The 26,178-nt window shown below is 44.6% G+C and overlaps 1 protein-coding gene across 1 annotated transcript in view; it reads left to right on the top strand.

The window, feature by feature from the left end:
- Positions 1-202: 202 nt before the first annotated feature.
- WNT2 (Wnt family member 2) overlaps positions 203-26,178 on the top strand; it is a 55,432-nt gene continuing 29,456 nt past the window's right edge. The window contains exons 1-3 of the mRNA XM_036425189.2: positions 203-737; positions 3,088-3,314; positions 9,320-9,597. Coding sequence (XP_036281082.1) covers positions 655-737; positions 3,088-3,314; positions 9,320-9,597 — 588 coding nt within the window. The 5' untranslated portion in view covers positions 203-654. The remainder of the gene's footprint in view (positions 738-3,087; positions 3,315-9,319; positions 9,598-26,178) is intronic.

Genomic DNA, 26,178 nt, shown 5'->3' with positions numbered 1-26,178 from the left:
TCCGGCCACACGCCCCACCGCCCCAGCCCGACCCTCCCTCCCCATCCTCCCTGCAAGTGGAGGCAGAGCTGCGAGTGGAACATCCATCGCCTCCGGCTCCTGCGCTCAGCGCTCAGTTATCTCCGGTCCCCTCCCCGGCCCCTCCCTCGGCCCCCCACTCCCTCGGCTCCCCACGGCCCCGCTCCCGGACCTGGCCCCGCAGGAGGGGCGCCTCCCCGCCCCGCACGCGCTTGCGGGTGGCGGGAGCCACGGGTGCTCCGGGCCCGGAGCTCCCCCAGAGCTACCTGCCTGCCTCCCGGAGCCCAGGCCACAGGAGGTGCCGCCGGCCCCGCCCCCGCCGCCCACAGACACCCGGCCATCGCTCCGTCCTCCGGATCAGCCCGCGCCCCTCCCCGCCGGCGCCCCCTCCCTGGCTGCCGGGCGGGAGGCGCAGAGCTCTCCCCGCCGGCCGGCGCCTGGGGAATCCTGTGGGCGCGGCGGCCCTTGGCCTTTATCGCCGCCGGCTCATCCTAGGAAACTTTATCAGCGAGGCTCCCCGCTCGTCCCTGCAGACCCACCGGGCGGCGGGGACCTGCGCTCCGGGCTGAGCGCGCTGCTCGGGCACGCATGGCGCCCGCACACGGAGTCTGACCTGATGCGGACAACGGGGCTAATATGAACGGCCCTCTCGCTGGGATCTGGCTCTGGCTCCCTCTGCTCCTGACCTGGCTCAGGCCCGAGGTCAGCTCCTCATGGTGGTAAGTCTACGCACCGGCCCGGGGTGTGGGGGTTCCCTGCGGGAATGGGGACCGCACCTCCGGGGACACCCTGCCCGCCGCGCTTCTCCCCGGAGCGGGTCCCAGGCGCTACCCCGCAGCTGCCCTCTCCCTTCCCCCTGATCCCCAGTCCCTCGCTTTTCCTCTGAAGACCATTCCAACTTTGACAACTAAAAAAAAAGAGAGAGAAGGAAGAAAAAAGAACCCACAGCCCCCCCTCAAATGAGAGCTCTGATTCTGATATTTGGGTTATTTGGATCCAGCTGAATGACAGCAAAATCAGCCAATTCCTTATCCCGTTAAGAGACGCGTGTGTGTGTGTGTGTGTGTGTGTACTCTGAAAACTGCAGTTGTCCTCCCTGCCACTCCCCCATGCCCCTCAAAAACTCTAGACAAACCTAGGGGCCATCCAGGCAGGCAGGCAGGCAGGGGCTGTGTGATTCTGCATTATTTCTCGTCCTTCCACATTCTAGTGCTTCTCCCCATGGGTGGGAAGCTCACTGTGCAGCTGCCTCCAGGTAGAGCCTGCCGCCTCCCCGGAGCTGGGCTGGGGGTGGGGCGGGGCCCAGGGAGCTGGGCTGCAGTCCTTTGGAAGCCGATGGGCTACCCATTTATTTATTTTGCACAGTGAACACAGCAGGTCTCAGCCCCCTCCCAAAGGGATTTTCCTCCCACCCAGAAACTCTTCCACGTCTTCCCACCTGATGATCTTGAAAGGCGGGAATGGAGGCTCCTTGGCATCCTTGCACCTAGGAGTTTCCCCACCAGATACTAAAATACTGATTCTGAAAGCCCTGCTGCCTGGGGGGGTCTCACGGGGGAGTCTGGGCCAAAGGACAGACAGGCAGGGAGCTCTCCAAAGGCGCGGGGCAGAGCACTGATGGGAAGAGGGTTCCAGCCCTCCTCTCGCACTTTGGCTGGGAAGGCTTTCAGCCTTGACATTGCTGACACTGGACCAAAGGTAGATTTATCAGAATGACCAGTTGTTGTTTCGTTCAATAAGATGATATTTCTGTTTCCATGGTTAAACATTATTGGTTGCCCAGTCTTTTTGTCACGTTGTCTCTCCGCTGTCGCTTGAATATGCTATTTTTGGGGAAATCACGGCTCTCACGATTTTATGATCATATAAAGTAATGAAAATGCAAGAAAAGACATTCTCCTTGTTTGATGGCTTCAAAAGACACCTATGGCAGCTTTGGTTATATAAAAGGTACCTTTTCTAAACATTTCACAACTAATAGAGAACATCTGGGCAGAGATGATGATGTAATTTTTTTTTTTTTTTTTTGTTAAAGTGTCTTTTCAAAAGTACTTTATGGAGCTATAATACTGTTTGATTCTTCCAAACATTCAGTGTCCTTAATAACAATAGAAAGAACGATTTCCAGAGGTCCTCTAGGAAGGCCAAGAAGGGCTAGAAAATGGAAACATTTAAAGGACCCGAAAGAACGGCGAGTCTGCCAGGAGAGTGTGACATCAGATACCAGCAGGTGTCGATTAGACAGATACAGACAGTTTCTGTAACATACTCAAACATTCGGGTCAAACAGACGCAGGCGAGAAGCTGTAAAGGTCGGCTTCCCCCAAAGCCAAGTCCAGACACATTTCATCATTGAGATCAGAGCCTCCTTGGGAACAGTGTTTGAGGGCTCTTCCCAAAGGATGCTGCCCCTCCCTGCTCACTCTGTTCCCTGACCGCCCAGGGCGTCATCCGCTGGCCCCGCGTTCATGTCCCAGACAGCCGTCGCTCGGCTTGGGGGTGGCCTCCACCAGGTTTCCCTCTGGTGCCTGCTGTGCTGCTTCTCCGTGCAACTAAAATTAAATACCCTTTGCTTCCCAGTGTCTCTAAAAGGATATGGCATTCACATTTGAAACAGCGCTTTGAGCTGAAACCGGTTTGGCTCAGTGGATAGAGTATCAGTGTACGGACTGAAAGGTCCCGGGTTCGATTCTGGTCAAGGGCATGTACCCTGGTTGTGGGCACATCCCCAGTGGGGGGTGTGCAAGAGGCAGCTGATCGATGATTCTCTCTCATTGATGTTTCTAACTCTCTATTCCTCTCTCTAAAAAATAAAAATAAAAAATACACACACACACACACACACACACATATATATAAATAAAAAATAAAAATAAAAAATAATATATACACACACATATATATATGTGTGTGTGTATATATGTGTGTGTGTGTGTGTGTATATATGTGTGTGTGTGTGTGTGTATAAAAGAAAGAAAAAAAAGAAACAGCGCTTTGAACTCAGTCTCCCAGGACACCTGGCTTCGGGCCTCCATGTCAGTGTCCTCACCCTGTGTTGGCCCTCCCCAGGTACATGAGAGCCACGGGCGGCGCCTCCAGGGTGATGTGTGACAACGTGCCGGGCCTGGTGAGCCGCCAGCGGCAGCTGTGCCACCGACACCCGGACGTGATGCGTGCCATCGGCCTGGGCGTGGCCGAGTGGACGACGGAGTGCCAGCACCAGTTCCGCCAGCACCGCTGGAACTGCAACACCCTGGACAGGGACCACAGCCTCTTCGGCAGGGTCCTGCTGCGAAGTAAGTCCCTGCCTCCGGGCCCTCCACGGGTGCTCCTCCCCACGCCCCCCCCCCACCTTTATTTGGTCTTTGAAGTCCCTGCTCATCTCTTCCTTGCATTTTATTCAGTCAGGAGCTTATCCTGTGGGGGCATTGCCCCTGTTCTACAGATGAGGACTTAGAAAATCAAGGAACGTGTAGGAGGCTGGTCACAGATTAGAATGTAGACCCCAGGCTGACGTCTTATCTATCACTCCTTGCTCTGTCTGTGGCTGGAGGAATCAGTGGACCAGATTTCTCAGGCACGAGTGAGCGTGCGGTTCTTGGAGTACCGATGAGATCGGACTTTTCAGAAGCCCGCATGGGAGAGAGAGACCTAGGGGAAGACTTGGTTTGCACGGAGTTAACACCCCTCGGGTTCCAATGTCCCATGTTCTTAGCCCAGCCCTGGAGGAGGGGCGGCCGGGGTCCAGAGCTCTGTGCCCAGCTGCAGCTGGCCCAGCTCGGCATTCAGGCTCATGAAAGCCCATCAGTCCACTGTGGGGGTCCCACATGGCCATGGGAGCCCTGCGAGCCCTGCCCAGAAGAGCCAAGAGAGTGAAAACCAAGAGAGCTGCTCCTTTGTTCATAAGTTTAAACATTCAGATTTCCAGCCTGGCAGTGGCCACACCTATTCTGGCCACTCGTGTGTTCCCAGGTGTGACTGGCAGACAGGTGGGCACCTTCCCATGTCACTGGGGCCGGACTGGGCGTGCGTCTGTTGTCCACTCAGTCGGAAACAGACTTGGAAAGTGTTAAAGTAGCAAAGCTGTACAAAAGGCATGCCTGTATTATCTAGTCTTTCCTTTACTCTTTCCTGCTAATAATGACCAGATTACTGCCACAGGATCCTGACACCCCTTCCTGCTCCTCCAGGTTCAGATTTTGTCTCTGGGAGAAAGGAGGCTTTCTAGACTTTTTTACTTGCACCTTCAGAAGATCTGAGCATCAGATGAGGATGGAGTGCTCAAATCTTTTATTGGCCCTCGATGGCTATTATTACAGTGGTGCATAAATGTTATTAAAAAGCAGAGACAAATCTCTGCTCACCACCTTTGACCTCCCATTCAGCTGTGGGTCACCCTATATCTAACTTTTTTTTTTTTTACAGTAGACTGTAAATTCTACAAGGTTGGACTAACCTGCCTTCTCTGCATCTCACTTGATGCTCTGTGTGCTGCAGACCCCATTCATTCATTGAATGGTTGCGTGAATGAATGGATGAACTTGTAGTGAACACCTGTTATTTCCCAGGTACACTTGAGGCAGAAGGGTATTTATGGAGGGTTAGGAGTGTGAACCATGAATACATAATTGGGTTGTTTTGTATTGTGTGTGCGTGTTTTTTCACTTAGGAGCATTAAACATCATACCATTGTCCGGCGGGTGTGGTTCAGTGGTTGACTATCAACTTATGAACCAGAAGATCAAGGTTCGATTCCTGGCTAGGGCACATGCCCAGGTTTCAGGCTTGATCCCCAGTGGTGGGTGTGCACGAGGCAGCTGATCAATGATTCTCTCTCATCAATGATGTCTATCTCTCACTCTTTCTCCCTGCCTCTCTGAAATTAATAAAAAAATTAAAAAACCCACAACATCATATAATTGTATTAAAAATTTTTTTTAAGTCCTGCATGTGGAAAGTAGCTCACGAATTGGTATAAAGAGAAAATTAACTGAAAATCACATTTTATTTTTCTTAAAATTTGTTCCTTAACCTGGTGCTATAAGCATTTTCGAAGAACTAGCACAGTCCGTTTGCTACTGGGAAATCTGACTGAAAACACAAAAGTTTTGTGTGAACCCCAGAAACAGGAAACTTTACCCTTGTTTTTGCCCACCCCACCCCCATCCCTAGGAAAACCATCCAGGCTGTACACTTGGTAATGCGTAGCAGAGGGTGTTTCTATCTTGTAATCATCACAGCCCCGGGGTTTTATGAGGCCAAATGCATAACTGAATGTCTCTGAAATCCCCCCAGGGCGTAGTGCACTCACCCGCAGCGTATCCCTCAAGAAAATTTATGGCCATATTCTGCAATTTTATTCTCTAGCTTAAGAACTATACTCTTCTGCATTCCTTTTGGAGTTTTGATATGACATTGCACATTTTTTGAAAGGCTAATAGTAAATTTCAGCAGCATGGAATTTTCAGGCTTCACCTAGATTAGCTCGCCAGTGAATCAATTCAAATGCCGGAACTTGTCAAAGAAAGTTTGCAAGTATTTAGCAGAAGATACCTTTGGACAAATTATGTAAGGCTCTCGGTGTTTGCAATACATCAGGGCTTTTCCTTTTCAAAGTGCTCACAACCATTCCCCAATGATTCCAAATGAAATGTCCTTCTCATTTATAAGATGATCCCCTCTAAATTCTGTCTGTGAAAATCCGTTAAGATGTCTCTATAGTGAAGAAAATCTTGAGGTCACAAATCAAAGGACTTGATTTTGACAGCTAATCCTCAACGCCTGCCAAAGCTGGGAGTTCATTCATAAAATACTTTAACTTAATCTTGACAGTGTTTGTTTCTTCAGAGCTGTGGAGTGCTGAGAGGGAAGAGGTTGGAACTAGTTTGACTCAGTCGAAGGCCTCAAGTAAATAAGAGATTCTAACTCTTGTTTCCCTCAGAGTTCTTTCAGCTGAAGCTTGAATGCTTTGCCAAAGTACTCAGAACTTAAAACACTCAAGCTACACAATTTCTTTCCATTCTTCATAGAAGGCCAGATTTCTTCCTGGACATTTATGTAAACTCCTGTGACTGTCAGTGATGATTTTGCGTTGATTCTGGGAGGGCTGAATTTGGCCTAAGGTAGTTTATCCTGGAAATCATCATGAAATTCCAGTAAAGCTTTCCAAAAAATTTCTATAATTAATTGCTTGGAGGGAAATGCACATCTTAGAATTGTGAAGAACTTCCTTTGGAAACCTAAATGTGTCCTTATAGATGACTGGGAAGGCAAAGGGCGATGCCATTTATAGGAAGAACATAAAGGTTACTAACACATCCCAGGGTCACAGAGAAATGGAGAACATTTGCCTCTTTTGCTTCAGCCAGCTCAGAGTTAGACACTCATTTTTAGTAACCTTTGCATTTCACTCACTCAACAGACTATCGCCAGTCACAGGCTGAGAAACTCACACCCATATATCCCTGCAAGAATATACCTCTGGAGTTCTTGAATGAACCTTAAAAAGGTCTCATCCTTGTAAATGTAAAAAATAAAAATTAAAAAAAAAATTTAAGCATTTTAAAAGAGTCAAACACATATCTTTCCAACAAGCCCAGCTTCTAGTGTCCTGCTCTACCAGGTAACAATCCCTGATTGCAAACAAACACTGTGCCTGTGCGCTTCGTGTAGACATCGTCTGACTTATCTGGACCCAGAAATTAGAGAAACGAATCGTAACACATCAGGAAGTCTAAATATCATTATTTAGACTTGGATTTTGTTTCATATTATGATGGCTTTAAAAATAATCCATTTTTCTAAGAAGAGCCCCAAGGTCAAAATTTGTTTTGTTAGAAAGCCAGCTCTTGAAATGTGCTACTATTTCACACATAGTATTTTAGTGATTCATCTAAGACACTTAACTGGAAACATCTTAAGGCCACATCTACCACGATACCAAAACATCTGGAGGTAAAATGAAAAGCCAGTCCCTGTGCTGCATTTTTAGTTAAGTAAATAAACACCTCTCTATGGAGTAATGCGCTCTAATAATCAGTGACAAATATTGGGAAAGGTATTTTCGCTTTAGAAATTATTTCCGGAAGGCAGCAGATTGTAAGTGATTTCGTTCTTTCAGCCAACAGGTCGATGCCATTGTACCTTAAGCCAGGATGAATGCTCTGCCTGGTCAATTTATTCCTCTCCTACTTTCAAAATACTGTCTGGCCACTGGCATTCCATCATTGACATTGTCCATATTTCCCCCCTAAAAGACCACCTGGTAAAATTTCTCTTCGTTCTCAGTAAAAAAATAAAAAATAAAAAAATAAGGCTAGTGCTAAGTACCTTAAGCACTTGGGAATTTGCCCTCCGTGTGATATCTCTAAATGTGGACACTGAACTCCAAAACCAGGCTTTAGAAGCTCAGTGGTTTTGGCATAACGAATGCAAGGTATTTCCCTAAAGTGGTTATAATTAAAATCTCATTTATCTGAGCGCCACAAGCTGGGATTAAACCACATTAGCCTCAGTGAGCCACCATCTTTTACAAAACAACTCAATTCCACTTAGAAAATCTGTAATCCTCCTAACCTGGGACTCTGAAACAGCCCTCATGACCATCGAGTTTTCCTCCTGAGACCACCACCTGCTACCGATAGCACATATTCATATAATCAACTTTACCTCACTACGGAGAGCGGCTGGTTTCTTTTTATGATGCCTAGAGGCATGGGGGCAGATATTTCTGGAGGGCTGAGGTAAGTGCCATTTAATATGGTGTAGATATGTTTTCCCGATTTTTAATAATGAGACCAGCAGAGGAAAGATCGCAAAGGGCATTATATAATGTATATAATAAATTTCGGCGCTGAGTGACAGACAGAACCAAGCGGGGCTCTGATGCGGAGAGGCGGTTTGTTCTCCCAGCTGTGTGGTTCAAAAAGTCACACTCGTCTCGACACACCGGATCGCCAAGTGGCTCTGTGTTCTGCCTTGCCTTGGCAGGAGGCTGGCTGTTCGGCCTGGGTTCTGATTGTTAATATATTTGCTGCAGCAATCATTAATAAAGAGGCGTGCTAATAACAATGAAATACAGCTCCGCTTGAAAAATGAGGTGTACACAGACCCCCAAAGAGCCTTATATCTGTCACTGTACCACAACACCGTGTTATGAGTTACTACAGATTATTAAAATAATTTAACGTAGTTATTGCCCTGAAATATGTACCTTTCAGCCTGCGAGTGAAAGTGGGCTGTATGCTAATAAAGAACAATTCTAAGCAATCGCCCCAAAGGGTTCTTGCCCAAGTCTAATTATAGGCGGTAAATTTGTCTCCTTCCAGAAAAACCCAAGGAGAGCTTTCCACTGTCCTTTTCCCAATCCCCGTGATTAGTGCAGGTGTTCCGGAAGAAAGTAAGCTCCCCGTCATAGTCAGACGCGCTATGTAACCGGAATATTGCATATTGCCTCCCACAATCTCCCAATTACTAGAGAAGATCGATGCCACGCCAGCGCTCTCCAGTGCTCGCGCCGGGGGCTGGTCACGGCCTGGAATTCTCTTCCCACCTCAGCCCCTCGTTTAGTTCAGAATTTCAGTCTGAAATATTAAATGTATAGGAGTGCCCTCAGAAATGCCTAGAGGCTTGGCAGTTGTAGGTTTGATTTTTTTGCAGAGAGGAAGGGAGAGGAATAGAGAGCTAGAAACATCCACCAGCTGCCTCCTGCACACCCCCAACTGGGGATGTGCCCGCAACCAATGTACATGCCCTTTTCCGGAATTGAACCTGGGACCCTTCAGTCTGCAGGCCGATGCTCTATCCACTGAGCCACACCGGTTTCTGCAGTTGTGGGTCCCCCCCCCCCCCAAGGTTTTATGCATGTAGTGCCATGGAATCACCAAGATCTATTATGTAATGAAAGAACTGTACAGTTCAGACCGAATGTACAGATGAAAAAACAAAAGTGCTCCTCTCCTCTCATTGGAACACGGAGGGTTCTGGCTTAAGCAAGCAGGTGTCTGAGGCTGACTGACTGACTGAAGGGGGGCGGGCGAGGCAGGCTTTCGCTGTCCCTTCTTTTCCGCTGTTTACCTTAGGGACAGCGGTCAGACAGGCGTCTAAGCTAACAGCAGCTTGTATTCGATGGGGAGGACTCCCTTTGAAGAGCGAGCCTTGGCTCCAGAAAGGAACCCTTTGGAGGACCAGTCCCTTTCTGCCTCGCGTTGCCGTGTGTCCGCGGCAGAGCGAGCACCAGCCAGCCCGCGTCTGAGCAGCGCGTCTGTCCGGGCCGCTTTTAAGAAACGCATTTTTGTTTCAGGTAGTCGGGAATCTGCCTTTGTTTACGCCATCTCCTCAGCTGGAGTTGTATTTGCCATCACCAGGGCCTGCAGCCAAGGGGAGCTAAAGTCCTGCTCCTGCGACCCCAAGAAGAAGGGGAGCGCCCGGGACAGCAAGGGCACCTTCGACTGGGGCGGCTGCAGCGACAACGTCGACTATGGGGTCAAGTTCGCCCGCGCGTTCGTGGACGCCAAGGAGCGGAAAGGCAAGGACGCCAGAGCCCTGATGAACCTGCACAACAACCGAGCCGGCCGGAAGGTAGGGCTGCGCGGACCTTACACTTTCCTAGAGATGAGAACACGCCACAGAGGCACGCATCCCCACGGTCCCCCGGCCCCACGCTGTTTGCTCTAAAGAATGCCACAGACTGGCCCTGGCCAGTGCTGCTCAGTGGTCAGAGCATCAGCCCGCGCACCGAAGGGTCGCGGGTTCAATTCCCAGCCAAGGGCGCATACCTGGATGATAGGTCTAATCCCTGGGCAACCAATCGATGTCTCTTTCACATGGATGTATCTCTCTTTCTCTCTCTCTTCCCCTTCTCCCTGCCTCCCTTTTCTTACTGGCTGTAAAAAGCAATAGAAAAGATATTCCTGGGTGAAGACGAACAAAAACAAAAGAATACCACAGACTGGGTGGAAGTACACATACACACACCCCCGCCCCCCACGCTCCACCTTTCTTCCCACTGGGAGCTGCGGGAGTCCACCCATTGCTCTTGGCATTGTGTGGAGCCAAGTGTTTTACGGTCCCTCCGGATGGTGTCATTGTAGACAGAAGGTAGGGTCTGTGGGTGAGGCCAGCGAGTGCTTCGTTTCACATACCGATGGGGCCTGGAGAGCTTGTAGGAAGAGGATAGCAAGACCCAGAACATCTCCTCTCACACGTGTCCTGACAGCAGCTCACCAGGAAAGCCACCTGACTGGCTCTGTGGGCGTCAGGGATGCTCTTCGGAGAACCAGACGTGCCTTGGGGTTTCTGCTCCCAGAGAAGTAGACCGAGGGGGACATGGCCCCCAGGGGGTCCTCTGTCCCTTATCGTCTGTCCTCACTGACCTCCTGGGCGGGAATCCACTGGTCAGTATTGACTCTCTACCTCCATTTGCCAGATGAAGAAACAGGCCCTCAGGTCCTCAAGGTCGCATGGGGAGTCAGTTGAAAACCCAACACTAGAACTTAGCTTTCCACTGCAGACCTGGGGTTTTGTGGCCTAGGCCAGTGGTTGGCAAACTCCTTAGTCAGCAGCCAAATATCAACAGTACAACGATTGAAATTTCTTTTGAGAGCCACATTTTTTAAACTTAAATTATATAGGTAAGTACATAGTTATTAACTTAATTAGGGTACTCCTTCAATCACACTGTATGTGCACCCCCGCACATGGTATTTTGTGGAAGAGCCACACTCAAGGGGCCAAAGAGCCGCATGTGGCTTGTGAGCCTCCATTTGCCGACCACTGGCCCAGGATGAAGCCGTTAAAAGGACAGTGTCCGGACCCATTGCTAAGCCACGTCTTTTGGCATGGTGGCATGGCCAGAATAACTACAGAACCTGCATGCTGCCCACAGTGCCTCTGGCAAGAAGCACCCACTGGCTGGGGTAATGAAATATTAATTAGTCAGATTAATCAAGGCATAAGATACATAAAGTGTGGGAAGCACCTAATCTTTTATTTAGCTCAGAAATTTATTTTCATATATTTATAATACTTATTTTCACACAGACACAGCCGCACTTGTGTGATTAGATGAGATATACGTTTTGAGCATTCTAGAATGTTCCTTGCAGCCTCTTCCCAGGAATCAGCCACAGTTGACTTTTCCATTGTCCTGTTTCCATTTTTGGCCATTGCAAATAAAGCTAGTGTCATTCTAATTGCATGAAAAACAGTTAGGGCCATCCGAGAATAATCATATTGCCAGTGAGAAAAGATAGACATAATTTGTCATTTGTCAACATAAAATTAAAATGTGCTTGATATTAATATATAAAGAAAGATCAGCATATAATTGAAAGGTCTGGGGGAGGCGGTCTTTAACATAAAAAAAAAAAAAAGAACTGAAAAAACAATGCGGATCTGTTTGGATGAAAACTCTTATTAAGCTCACAGAGAGACCAAATGTCATTTAGCAGGAGTTGAAAGGAAGGAACTCTTGCTTAGAACAAGGAAGATGATGAGTGTGACCTGAACTGTTTACAAATAGTACCTTTCTTGAACTTTGAAAGTCAACATTCCTTATGTTCATGAATTTATTAATTTACAGTGACTGCTGCCAAAAAATATAGGCTACGGTTGTGCAATCCCATGACTGTTGGCAATGACCGCTTGTGCAACAGTTTGGATAGAGCACAATGTACAGCGACTTTGTTTTGACGTGGATGCCGCCTGCATAAGACACAAAGGGTGGTGTCTTTGATAGGAGTGTGCTGCTCAATTACTCAAGCAGGAAACATCGTTAGATCTCTTAGATTGCAGATAAAGGTCACCCACTGCATCCAAGAGCATGTTGACTCGTCAAAATAAATATTAATGATGCTTAATCGCTCATTAGATACCGAATGCTCCAGGTCTTGAGGACAGCAGATCCAGGCTATTATCTTGTAGGCCCTGAATAAACATGACTTGCAATGCGGATCACGTGATTCCTCACTGTGCAGAGGTGAACAGCTGTCAGGCCTCAGATACTCTCCTGCCTACTCTGCAGAACTGCGGAGGCTACTTCGGACTGGAATAAAAGTGCACACGCTGACTTTTTAAAATGTGGCTTTAATTAATGGTGGGTGGGCAGGCTTTTCCAAGGAGATGCATGATGTCAGTGAGCATGAACTTTAACGAGAGTGAATGTATTGAGATAAACATGCGTCTCTAATTCTCTCCTTGCCGTCGTTAGGCCCCCAGTCTTGACTCCCCCTTCACCCAGGCAGAAGGTCTGCAGAATCAAAATGAGAACAGGCTGGGCCTGTGTGGAAGGCAGGCCTCCTGAGCGAAATCTCCAGCGGGCCTGGTTCTAGCACACCCCAGCCGCCAGGGGCTGACCACGGCATTCGTTCCGTTTTCTTTCTTCTCTGTGCTTTTCAGTATCTCCCCAGTTGTCTAATATGAGTATCTTATACTTTTTAATGTTGTAGGGGAGAGGGGAGACCAGTGCCTTTTATTTAAAGCACATCTATTCTAAGTTGATTCTGTTTAGCCAATGCTGTAAGTCATCATTCAACACTGCCATTCACAAAAGGCCCTAATTTCCCCCCTAATATCCGAGCAGTTTAATTCGCTTATTAGAACAGCTGGTTAGAGCACCCTCATGTGTCTCTGGATGGTAGTATCATTTTGGATCTGCGGGGCGACTATCATTTCACTCACCGACTCAGCAGAGTTTTGCTGACGCTGCTTTCCTTCGTGTTTACCTGAAACTCATCCTTGATGGAGCCTTGGTTTCTACCTCCGGGGAGTCCTAGGAAGATAAATTTACCTTGTTCAACACAAACTTTCTATCCACAAAGACACCCCACAGCTGCTCTTGGTGGCTCTTTTTAGGGGTAGAGAAGCCGTGTGAGGAAAGCCTCTGAGTTACGTTTTAGGACCAGGTGAGGCAAATTACAAGCACAAGTTACTGGGCCGATAGTCACCATTTGTTCCTTTCTGGGGGTTGAAAATGGCTTTAAAGTAGTCTGCTCTTCCCCTAATATGAAATCATCACAACTTCTTTTGCCTTTCAAGAGAGAATATATATCAAAATCATGTATCCAGCAAAATTCTGCCCTTTAATCACTGGACATTTCTATAATAAGATTAAGAGGGATTCCATAAAAAACTTTCCCTAAAAGATATCTCTTCCTATGGAAAAGATAGAACATAGGATTTGAAATGAGACCCACATTAGTCTTAGCTGTGCAATACCGGTGGCTTTGCTCACTGAATTTTAGGTTCTATCGTGTGTAAAGTGTATTATATGTGCTCTAGGAAGACAAGATTAAGGCAAATAGCGGAGACCCTGGCACACAGTAGGTACTCAATAAAAGTTTGTTCCTTTCCCCTTCATGAAGTTATCTGTAACGTAGGTAATAGAGATAGGCACAAATTCAATTTGAACTGTTACTTAGTTCAGATTGAACTATTCTGTCTGGTCATTATCCAAAGACTCATCTTTGGTTCAGTTTAACATACTAAAAAAAACACCAAAAAACAAACAAACAAACAAACAAACAAAAAAACAGGCACGCAGGTGGGGAGTTCAGTTGGTTAGAGCATTGTCCTGATATACGGAGTTTGGGGGTTAGATCCCAGTCAGGGCACTGTAAGAACTAACCCATGAATACATACATAAGTGGAAAAACAAATCTGTGTTTCTCTTCTCCTCCTTTCCTTTCTCTCCAAAACCAATAAATAAGCAAATAAATAAATAAATAAATACACAATTCAGGCAAATATTATTTGCACACAAGTTTTATAATTTTATCTTTAAAAAACCCATATGGGAATTTAAGAAACAGTATTAGTATTCCTGTTTTTCAAATGAGAAACTGGGACTTAGAGAGGTGACGGGGCTGACCAGGGTCACACTTATGAAGTGCTGGGTTTGGAAGGCTCAAGTCCAGTTGTGTTCATCCATGTTTTCATCTGCCTTTCCATGATGTCTCTGTTGAGAATTTGAGAAACACACACACACACACACACACATGCACATGCACACGCACACGTGCACACACGGTATTTCTGTATTTTAAACAAAGGAGCAGCAGCAGCCACCACCCTTGGAATTATTTTTTCCCCTTGGTGTGTGTCTTTATTTTACAAGTTTTCTAAGATAAACATGTACCCTTTTTTAAAAACAAAAAACAAAAACAAAAACAGGGAAAATGTTTTACATGTAGAAACATAACTGCTAACGGTTGTGAACAGCTCAGCGCCCCTTAGCCTTTTCAGTGGATTTACAACATTTCAGCTAATGGCACTGCACACTTCAGAACGCCGTTCCTCGGAGCTGCTGGGCTAACCTTGTCTCAACAGATAACTTATTGTTGAATTACTTTGGGAAGAGCTATTTGGGGCGTTAAGTTATATGTGGAAAAGAACAGGACGAAGAAGCCCCTGGCCATAAGAAAGTAAACTTTAGTCAAGGAGACCCAGGAAATACCACCGGGAGGCAAACAGCACACTGGGTGTGGAACAGGAAAATCAGCTAACGGGCCGGGGCGGAAGCTGGGGAGAGAAAGGCTGTGTCCCAACAGTGGGTGTTCGAGTTGGAGATAAAGACTTCCCCTGGGGAGCCAGGACGGAGGGGTGACCCGACCTAGAAACATGCTGGGACAGAAAGGACATCAGAGTGGAGGTGAGAAGGGCTCCGGGGTGGAGCTCATGGCTGGGAAGTACTGGGAACTGAGGCTGCAGACTCGAGTCTCAGCCAGATCTGGGGAGCCTGGATGATGTCCCCGTGGAGCAGTTGGCAGGTATTGAGCATTGCAGGAGAAATTCAATGCTTAGGTTTCATGCTTATGCACTGCTAACTTTTCTGGAGTCCACTTTAAAACAGTGACAGGTTCTGCGATATGTTTGAATTAATGACTTAAAAATAGACTTATTAGAAAAACTATCTCTGAATTTTATTTTCACCCATAAAATAAACATAGAAGGACTGATGTGGATAGTAAGCTTTCCAACTTATTTATTAATAAAATATTGGCATAGGGTGCCCTGGCCGGTTTGGCTCAGTGGATAGAGCATTGATCTGTGGCTTGAAGGATCCCAGGTTTGATTCTGGTCAAGGGCACCTACGTCGCTTGCAGGATGGATCCTGGCCCGGGTCAGGGCACATGAGGAAGATAACCAATTGATGTGTCCCTCTCACATCAATGTTTCTCTCTCTCTGTCTCTCCTCTCCCTTCAACTGACTCTAAAAAAAAAACAATGGAAAAATATCCTCAGGTGAGGTTTAATAGCAACAACAAAATTAGCATATGGCAACTTTGTTGATATTTACATTTTTAATATAATGTTTACGTTATTATTGGCTACTTGTTAGGGGTTCTTAGCTATTTACATCATCTGGACTGAGGTACGCTGGAGGTTGTGGTTCTGGAACGAGAACATTAGTTCTAATAGTTGAGCATGGACCTTGGGCAGGTTACCTGACAAGAATTGCTCTCCAAAATGAAACCTATATACACATGCACCAAGTTTGGAGCAAGCCTAAGAGGTAGGTAGCATTATTAGCTGCATTTTGCAAACGAAGAGACGAAGGTCTATAGTAGGGTGGCCAGACGTAGCAAACAAACGGAATTTATTTGCTATCAGAAATTCAAGTTTAACCTTGACATGCTGTATTTTATGTGGAAGAAGTTCAGAGGGTGGAGGGATCCAGTGTTTCTGTTCCATGCCCCACCCAGTCCTGCAGCACTCAAGATTAGCGCCCAGACAAAGCAGATGCTTCTCAGTTCTCTCTGCAGGAAGCGCCTCCAAAGTAAACAGGAATGGATACTGTCCAAGATGTAAGCACGACCTTATAGGCAAGTAAACGTAGGGCCTAATAAAGACGTCCAAGAATAGGTCCTGTGATGCCGTTTAATATACATAATAAATAATGCATCTGGACCGAGAGAACTGGGCGGGATTCAAAAGAAATCACTCTTAAAGAGGCATTACCAATAGAGAAGAAAATGACAACATTGAACTGAACTACAGAGCCAGATTGCTTTAACCTCCTACTCATCTGAACCCTCCCCTTCAGCGGCATTCAACGTCTTTATGAGGCACAGCCTTCACTTGGTATAAATGTGTTTTCTGATTAGTCTCCTTAGTTCATAAAACTGAATGCCTTTTGAGAAAGGAGATCAGCTCTACCAGCCTCACATCTGTCTTGTTGGACTCAAAAGTAGTATGTGCTTGATCCTGTAGATCTTTTTATAGCATATGAATTAAAAACTACCCAGGCTTAAAGTCCCAAAGCAGAGAACAACTTACAGTTCCATGTAAAATTCTATTACTCATAGAAAAATGTGTTTTAGACCAGCTTTTAGTCAGTGAGAATTATTGGGTCCCCCCAACCCCTACCCCCACAACTGTATACACACATTAACAGCTGGTAGCTCAGTTTTGAAAATGAAATGTATTTTTAAATAAACACTGCCTTTTTAATTATTCAAGGTGTGTGTATACATTTTTGGGGGACAGCCTACCTATGGCTAGTCAAGAGTAATGTTCTTGAGTTGCACAAATAAAAATTGCACATCTTATATTTCCTAGCTAAGCCCACCCAGAGTCACTGTTTTCAAAGAATGACAGTGCTCAAGAAATCACAATGTCATATATACGTTAATAACTTATTGCATAAGCCAATTAACTGCACAGTCCAGTAATAAGTATCCCTTGTTTTCCTAGTTTCAAAGCATATATATTTGAAAGACATAAGTTGGTCTGATTTTCAGTAACTCAGAGGCATTGAGCTGTCAAAAAGGATTTAACTGTTTATAAATGTACTAGGGGCCTGGTGCACAGATTCCTGCACTGGTGGGTCCTTGGGCTGAAACCAGCTCTCCAATATCCCCCAAGGGTTCCCAGATTGTGAGAGGATGCAAGCCAGGCCAAGGGACCCCACTGGTGCATGATCAGGGCTGGGGAGGACCTGCAGGAGGGCTCCAGGGCATGTCTGGCTAGTCTCTCCCAGTCCCAATCCACTGGACCCCACCAGCAAGTTAACTTAATGGTTGGAGCATCTGCCCCCTGGAGGTCAGTGCGCATCATAGTGCCTGGTCAAACGGTCAAACAAATGGTCGGACACTTAGCATATTAGGCTTTTATCATATAGGATTTGGCTTTAGGCCAGCATCTGAAAAGTAAATAATGTTTTAATGTTTGTTTCCCTCGGGAAAATTGATATAGGTGCAGAAGTATGTTAGTTGCTTTATGGCATACACACAACTAAAAGGTGAAGTACTAACACTCCTTAGAATGCTGAAATTAACTATTATAAATAAGTTAGTTAAAACATACCATCTAAGAACCTAAAAGAAATTCTAGGTAGGATTTCTAAGGCAAGGTCAGCTGTTAAGTTGGCATACCTTTCAAACAGGTGGACTGCCCTTTTTCTGACAGGAAGAGAATCCATAGGACATAATACAGGGGTTTTTCAACTTTGCCAAATGCAAGAACTTACAACAGAAACATCTTCATGTAAGAAGTCTTACAAAGACACCCTGGCTTTGCTGGGGTTAGTCTTCAGAAAAGCTGAATTAAGAAACCCAAATTTCATTTCCTTTGGAGAGTTTCTGATTATGACTTCATTCTTAGATATGAAGAGACTGTCCAAGGATTACCATATATTTGAGCAAATTCAGCAGTATAAAAGAAAAAGGCCAAAAATGGGAGGAAAAATGCACCCCCATGAGGAAAAAAAAAATCAATAAATCAGGGATGAGAACAGGATATTTAAAAAGCCTACTCGGTCTACTTACAGAGACTCAAGAAGATAGTAGTAACATCCATAAGCAATAAGAATGGATGCTTTGAAAAACTGATAAGAAGAGAATAAGAAAGAACTTGGAAGAGAAAGCCAAAGAGATCTCTCAGAAAGTAAAACAGCAGCCTAAAAGACAAATTGAGCTCAAGGAGATCCATAAAAACACCCATCTTTACCACTTGGATTTGAAACCAACTGAAAAATGGGCAAGGGAGGCGGGGTGGATGGAGTACGCGCACCTGTCACACTACTACTGAGAAGAAAGCTGCCCGGAAGGATGTAGCTTCAGAGCTTCGATGTGCTTCCCACACTCCACCCCTGACCTGGGCAGACCTATCACCCAGTCACTGGCTGGGCACTGGGCTCTCTGCAGGGAGCCACTTGCTGGAGGGCAGAAGTTGATTATAAGGCTGGCAGATGCCCCAAGAGAAAAACCCTCAGGCACACAAGCCCTGTGCTTTCCTTTAAACTCACCCATTGGACAAGTCACTTACTTCTCTTCCCCTGGGGGGAGGAATGTGTGAGGGGGAGGAGAGAACCGGGAGCATTATTCTAATGGAATTCCTCCCTCAAGAAGCCGAGAAGAAACTATTAAAAACAGTAAAGAGAAAGTATAAGAGACATGGAGGGTGGATTCAGAAGATGCGGCAGCTGACTAATTAGAATGCTATAATGAGACATAAGGGGAACAAAGGGCAGAGACAATGTCTCCAGGACATGAGTTTCAAGATGGAAAGGGCCCACCGAAGGCTGAGCAGGATTGTTTTTAATCCTAAATATTTCATTAGGATATTTCAAACACTAGAGATAATGGAAAGTTTCTAGAAGCTTTCATGTAGGAAAAAAAAATCAGTTTAGAAAGATTCAGTAAGACATCAGACTTCCCATCCACAATACTGCAAGCCAAAGCCTATGGAGTAATACCTCCACAGTTTTCAAGAAAAATTATTTTCATCCCAGAATTCTATACTCAGCCAAACTCTTAATCAAGTGTTAAGGCTAAATAGACATCTTAGATATGCAAGCATTCAGGAAATGTACCCCCTGAGCACCCTTTAGCAGGGACTGCAGTGAAGGAATCAAGGAAGGAAACAGGAGAAAACATGGCACCTCACAGAGCATGTCCAGTGTGGGAGAGCAAGTATTAGGTCTAAGCTGTGTAGCCAGGCCAGGCTGGAATAAGAAGATGGAGGACTGTGAAGCCCCCAGGAAACAAGGGGAATTGATGGAGTAGGGAGAACAATTGAGAGATTGTAATATTGGACCATAATAATCCTATCTAATAAAAGGACAATATGCAAATTAGCCATCACTCCATCACAAAGATGATGGCACACAGTCCCCTCAGTCCTGCCAGAGTCCCCAACTCCTGAGGGCAGGGGTGGCCACTGAGAGTGGGCAGCATGAGTAGCCTGGCGAAATGTTTGTTTTGTTGTCATCGAGGGCCCCTGGGGGGCAGAGGGGCCAGCCTGTGGCCAAGCGCAGGCCTGGAGAGGAGATGGCAGGTGTGCCTCCTACAGAAGCGGCACAGCTCCCTCCCAGCTCCTGTGGAGGTGGTGCAGCAGTTCCTGCCAGCTCCTGTGGGAGCGGTGGGCAGCCTACTGCATGCAATATTGCACGATGGGCTACTAGTAGATTATAAAACTCAGTCCTGGTACTGTCTGGGATTGTGCAGTTAACAGTATTACATAGATAGTTATTGTTTTGAGCTTTTAGACTCAAAGTCTAGACATACTTAGTGGGTGACTTAACTATAGTTACAAAACAAAACATTTTTAAAAATTCTCACCAGATATGTTTTTATTGTCTTCTTTTTAGAGAGGGGGACGATGATAGATAGATAGATAGATAGATAGATAGATAGATAGATAGATAGATAGATAGATAGAATAGATAGATAGATAGATAGATAGATAGATAGATATTGTAGATAGATAGATAGATAGATAGATAGATAGATAGATAGATAGATAGAATCAGTGTGAGAGAGAAACATGGATTGGTTGCCTCCCAGTTGTGCCATGACTAGAATCGAACCTACACCCTTTTGGTGTACAGGATGATGTTTCAACCAACTGCGCTGCCCGGCCAGGGCCAGAACAGGACTTTGATGCATATCATCTTTGTTGCTCTAAAGGACAGGCACTGTTGACTGAGGCTGGGGTAGAAGGGGAGGAGGGACTGCAATATCCTCCTGAGATATAGCACCTATGACTTCTGGAACAGGAAAGGAGGTGTAAGTGTGCTCCTGGAAGTTGTAGAGATCTCCAGAATCCTGATACAACATGTTGGGAGTTGGAGGCAGGGAAGTGAGGAGTGAAATTCACATGCTCCATAATGAGAAATATGGAACATTGATTGATAGGTACATAAACATTGATATGCAGAGCTGCCACATTCAGTTGTGCCAGGTTTACACCACACATCTCCAAAGGGCTCCATTCACTTTTTAAATACACACACACACACACACACACACACACACACACACAAGAGGTGCGGATATCCTTATGGATGAAGCAGGGACTGTGAGGGCCAAGGCAAGCCATCATGGCTGCAAGGGACAAGCCCCTTGTGAGAATTTGTGCATCAGGCCTCTAGTATATAAATAAATTCTTTGGTTATTATCTTCTCCCCTGCCTCTTCCCTTTGAGAATCATCACTCTATTGCATGCTTCTATGTCTCTGGATCTATTTTCTTCATCAATTCATTTTGTTCATTAATTTCCACATATAGATTAGTCATGTGATACTTATCTTTCTCTGACTTATTTTGCTTAGCATAATATTCTCCAGATCTCTTGATGCTGTCTGTCTCAAGGGTAAGGGCACCTTCTTTTACCCAGCTGCATAATATTCATGTGTAAATGTACCATAGCTTTTCTATCCACTCATCCACTGATGAGCACTTGGGCTGTTTCCAAATCTTAGCTATTGTAAATAGAATTGCTATGAACATAAGAGTGCATATATTTATTTTCTGATTGGTGTTTCAGGATTCTTAGAATGTATTCCTAGAAGTGGGATCACTGGGTAAAATAGGAGTACCATTTTTAATTTTTTGAGGAAACTTCATACTGTTTTCTATAATGGCTGCAACAGGCTGCATTCCCACCAGCAGTGTATTAGGGTTTCCTTTTCTCCACATCCTTGCCAGCAATTGTCATTTGTTGATTTGTTGATGGTAGTCATTTTGGCAGGTGTGAGATGGTACCTCATTGTTATTTTAATTTACATCGCTCTAATGATCAGTGACTTTGAGCATTCTTGTATATGTCTCTTTGCCAGCTGGATGTCCTCTTTGAATAAGTGTCTGTTTAGGTCCTTTGCCCAATTTTTAATTGGATTGTTTGTCTTCCTTTTGTTGTGTTCTTTATATATTATATTTTGAAATTTAACCCTTTATCAGATGTAGCATTGGCAAATATGTTCTCCCTTACAATGGATCTCTTTTCATTTTGTTGATAGTTTCTTTAGCTGTGCAGAAGCTTTTTAGTTTGATGCAGTCCCATTTGTTTGTTTTTTTCCCCTGTTTCCTTTGCTCTAGGACAAGCCGTGGTTCCCAAGCTACATGTGGCTTTTGATCCCTTGAGTATGGCTCTGCGTTAGAACCACTTCCTTAAAATAGATTCGCCCAGGCCAAAAACCGACTTCTGTGCATGGACCATGAAGTTTCAATCCCACTGTACGTGCGCGCTCACATGTGGTATTTTTGTGGAAGAGCCACACTCAAGGGGCCAGAGAGCTGCATTGGCTCATGAGCCACGGTTTGCCGACCACAACTCTAGGAGCTGTATCTACAAGCATAATGTTATGAGAGATGTCTGAGACTTTGCTGCCTATAATTTCTTCTAGGATTTTTATGGATTCATGACTTACATTTAAGTCTTTTGTCCATTTTGAGTTTATTTTTGTGTATGGTGTAAGTTGGTGGTCTAATTTCAGTTTTTTGTATGTAGCTGTCCAATTTTTCCAACACTGTTTATTACAGAGATTGCCTTGACTCCATTACATGATCTTGCCTCCTTTGTCAAATATTGAGTGTAATGGCTTGGGTCAATTTCTGGGTTCTCTGTTCTGTTCCATTGATCTATATACCTATTCTTGTGCCAGTACCAGACTGTTTTTGTTATAATGGCTTTGTAGTATAATTTTTATATCCGGTATCATAATTCTTCATACTTTGTTCTTCTTTCTCAAGATTGCTGAGGCTATCCGAGGTCTTTTTTGGTTCCATATAAATTTTTGGAGTATTTTTTCTAGATCTGTGAAATATGCCATTGGTATTTTAATAGGGATTGTGTTGGATCTGTAGATTGCTTTGGGTAGTATGGACATTTTAATGATGTTAATTCTTCCAATCTATGAACACAGTATATTCTCCCATTTATTTTTATCTTCCTCTACTTTTTCAATGTCCTATAGTTTTCTGAGTACAGGTTTGTTTTTTTTACCTCCTTGGTTAAGCTTATCCCAAGGTATCTTTTTTTGTTGTTGTTGCAATAGTAAATTGGGTTGTATTTTTAGTTTCTCTGAGAGTTCATTATTAGTGTATAAAATATGCCATTTATTTCTGGTTGTTAATTATGTATCCTGCCACTTTGCTAAATTCATTTATAAAAATCTAGTGGGTTTTTTTTGTGTGTGTTTTTTGTGAGTTTTTTTTGTGGAGTCCTTATTCTTCTATATACAATATCATGTTATCTGTGAATGATGACAGTTTCACTTCCTCTGTTGCAATGTGGATGCCTTTTATTATTTCTTCTTAACTGATCGCTGTGGCTAGGACTTCCAGTATCATGTTGAATAAAAGTGGTGAAAGTGGACCTCCCCTTTCTTGTTCCTGAGCTTAAGGGAATGGTTTTAGTTTTTGCCCATGGAGTATGATATTGGCTGTAGGTTATCCATATATGGCCTTTGTTGAGATATTATCCCTCTATTCCCACTATGCTGAGAGTATATATCAAAAATGGGTGCTGTATTTCTTTCAAATGCTTTTTCTGCATCTATTGATATGTTCATATGATTTTTATCTGTCATTTTGTTTATGTGATGTATCACATTTATTGGTTTGTAAATATAGTACCATCTTAGCATACCTGGGATAATGACACTTGGTCATGGTGAATAATTCTCTAAATATATTTTAGACCCAATCTGCTAATATTTTGTTGAGGATTTTGACATCTATGTTCATCAGGGATAATGGCCTATAATTTTCTTTCTTGGTAGTGTCTTTATCTGCTTTTGGAGCTAGGGTAATGCTGGTATCATAGAAAGAGCTTGGAAGTGTTCCTTGCTCTTGAATTTTTTGAATAGTTTGAGGAGGATAGGTGTTATTTCTTTTAATGTTTGATAAAGCTCCCCTGTGAAGCTATTCAGACCAGGACTTTAATTTACTGGGAGCTTTTGATTACTACTTCAAATTTATTAGTTGTTATTAGCCTGTCCCAATTTTGATTCTTCCTGATTCAGTTTTGGAAAATTGTGTGTTTCAAGAATTTTTTCATTTTGCTCAGCTTTTCCAATTTGTTGCCATATAGTTGTTTGTAATATTTGTTTACAATCCTTTGTATTTCTGTGGGGTCAGTTGATACTTCACCTCTTATTTCTGATTTTATTCATTTGGGACTTTGCTCTTCATTTTTTGATGTGTCTGGCTAGCAATTTATCAATCTTGTTTATCTTTTAAAAAAACCAGCTCTTGGTTTCATTGATTTTTTTGTATTTTTAAAATTTCTATGTCATTTTTCCCCACTCTGATCTTTATTATTTCTTTCCTTCTACTTACTCTGGGCTTTTCTTGTTGTTCACTTTCTAATTTGAGTTGGAGGGTTAGATGTCTTACTAGAAATACCTAATTTGTTTCTTCAGGTAGGCCTGTATTGCTATGAACTTCCTTCTCAGGATTGCTTTGTCCCACCTATTTTGGGTTTTGTGTTTGTTTTTTTTCTAGGAAGTTTTTAATTTCTTCCTTGATCTCATTGGATGCATTTGTCTATATATATAAAAAAGATAATATGCAAAAGTGGCCTCTTGGGAGTTTGACCGGAGACTGGGAATTTGATAGCTTGCTATGACATGTGCTGATACCAGGAGAAGTCCCCTGATCGGCTCTGATCATCAGCCAGGCCTAGGGACCCTACCAGTACACAAATTTCATGCACCAAGCCTCTAGTTGTTTAATAATTTTCTATTTAGCATTCATGTGTTTGAATGTTTTAAGTGTTTTCATTATAGTTGATTCCTAGTTTTATGCCATTGTGATCTGATATGATATTTTATATATTTAATTTAATCTTCTTCAACTTGTAGGAACTTTCTTTTTGTGTTGAATCAATAGATTGCTTTGGGTAGTCTGGATATTTTTAAAATGTTAATTCTTCAGCGTGTAGCCCCCTCAGGTTCAGTGTGTAGAAATGTCCAAGCTGTGTACCAAGATCTATTTTTCCCAGACCTGGGCCCAGAAGCAGGTCAGACAAAGACTCAAAGCACCCTGATCCCAACATGGCAGCCAGTGAGGGAGAGAGTGTAAGTGAATAAAGGAGTGAGAGAGAAGTGTGTGGACATGTGGTTTGTGTGTGTGTGTGTGTGTGTGTGTGTGTGTGACAGCTAGATCTCACAGGCATCTTGGGGACTGGCAGATTGGGTCTCCTAGATGGGGAGCCCCTGCCACAGGCACTCCCAGGCTGGGTGCAGCATTGGCGTGGAGCCCACACCATCCTGTCAAGGGGAGCAGCAGAGGCCAGGAATGCAGCCACACTATACCCAGACTGGCCTTGAACACCATCCCAGACCAATACAAGGAGCTGTTTGCCAGTCATAACCCGGGTGGGACCACCACTGGCCCTGGCCGGGGCTCTCAAACGGCTGCAATCAGTGTACACCAGAGAAACACCCTGTGCCACGCTGCACCCTCTCATATGTGCACCCAGACCCAGCTATGAGTGCAAGCCAGGGAGGCCCCATGCTTCAGCCCCACTTAAGACCAGGAATAATGCTGCCATTGCAACTTGGAGCCACCTGGTGCCTCCAGCCCTGGGTCACAAGTCCACACTGCTATTGCTACCAGAGCCACCTGGAGCATGCCCTGCCTCAGGCCCTGGGACTGTGCTGCTGGTGCAACCTGGTGCACCCAGCCATGGGTCACAGGACCAAGTTGCAAGTGTGCTGCCAGAGGGACCTATGGTGCCACCATACCATGAGTTTTGGGACAGTGCAGCAAATTTCATACCAGAGGGCTCTGGGCCCTCACAGGGAGTCACACAAGAGGAACTGTACATGCACCCCCACTGACCCCAGGCATCTGAAGTGAACATCTGAGGACCAAATCCATGGGAAAATGCTGTACAACTCAGAGTAGAGACAATAAAGGCATGTGAATTAAGGCATAACCAGCCTCTGGACTAATGAGACCTGATCATTGGACCACTAGGGTCTTCAATCTCTCAGACTCCAAACAGGGAGAAAGAGACAGCAAAAATGGAGAGACAAAAATAATCCCCAAAAGGAAAGAAAAGGAGGAATTGCCAGAAAAGGATTAAATGAAATGGAGGCAAGCAGTCTGTCAGAGAAAGAATTCTGAGTTATGGCTATAAAGATGCTCACCCAGTTGGATAAGAAATTCACCAACATGATTAAGAATCAAGAGGAAATGAAGAATGACTTAGCTGCAATAAAGAACATAATGGAAGGTTTCAACAGTAGTCTAGAAGAAGCTGAAGACTGAATCAGTGAGTTAGAAGACAGGGTAGAAAAAAAAAAACCCCACTATGAACAGCAATTGGGAAAAAAAATTAAAAAGCAGGATGAGAGTAAGGGAGCTTTGTAACAATATGAATGAAGCAATATCTGCAAAGTAGTGGTGCCAGAGGACAAGAAGAGGAGCAAGGAATAAAAAACTTAATTGAAGAAATAATGACAGAAAATATCCCTGACTTGGGGAAGAAAAAAGTCACACAAGCACAGAGTCCCAAATAAGATGAACCCAAAAGACCCACACCAAAACGCATTATAATTACAATGGCATACATTAACAACAAAGAAAGAATCTTAAGTGCTTCAAGAGAAAGACAGAAAGTTACCTACAAGGGAACTCCCATTAGACTATCAAATGATTTCTCAACAGAAACACATCAGGCCAGAAGGGAGTGGAATGAAGTATAAAAATTTTTGCAAAGCATTGGACTGTATCCAAGAATACTCTATCTAGCAAGACTGTCATTCAAAATTGAAGGTGAAATCAGGAGCTCTGCAGCCAAAAAATGCTAAGGGAGTTTATTACCACTGAGCAAATCATTCAAGAAATGCTAAAGGGACTGTTGTAGTAGTACAGTGGTCGGCAAACTGTGGCTGGAGAGCTGTAGTTAGCCGCTCTGTTGACTAATGAG

The sequence above is a fragment of the Pipistrellus kuhlii genome, unplaced genomic scaffold, assembly GCF_014108245.1.
Source record: "Pipistrellus kuhlii isolate mPipKuh1 unplaced genomic scaffold, mPipKuh1.p scaffold_m20_p_10, whole genome shotgun sequence".
NCBI lineage: Eukaryota > Metazoa > Chordata > Mammalia > Chiroptera > Vespertilionidae > Pipistrellus > Pipistrellus kuhlii.
The sequence above is the reverse complement of the archived record's forward strand: the minus strand, read 5'-3'. Positions and strand labels throughout refer to the sequence as shown.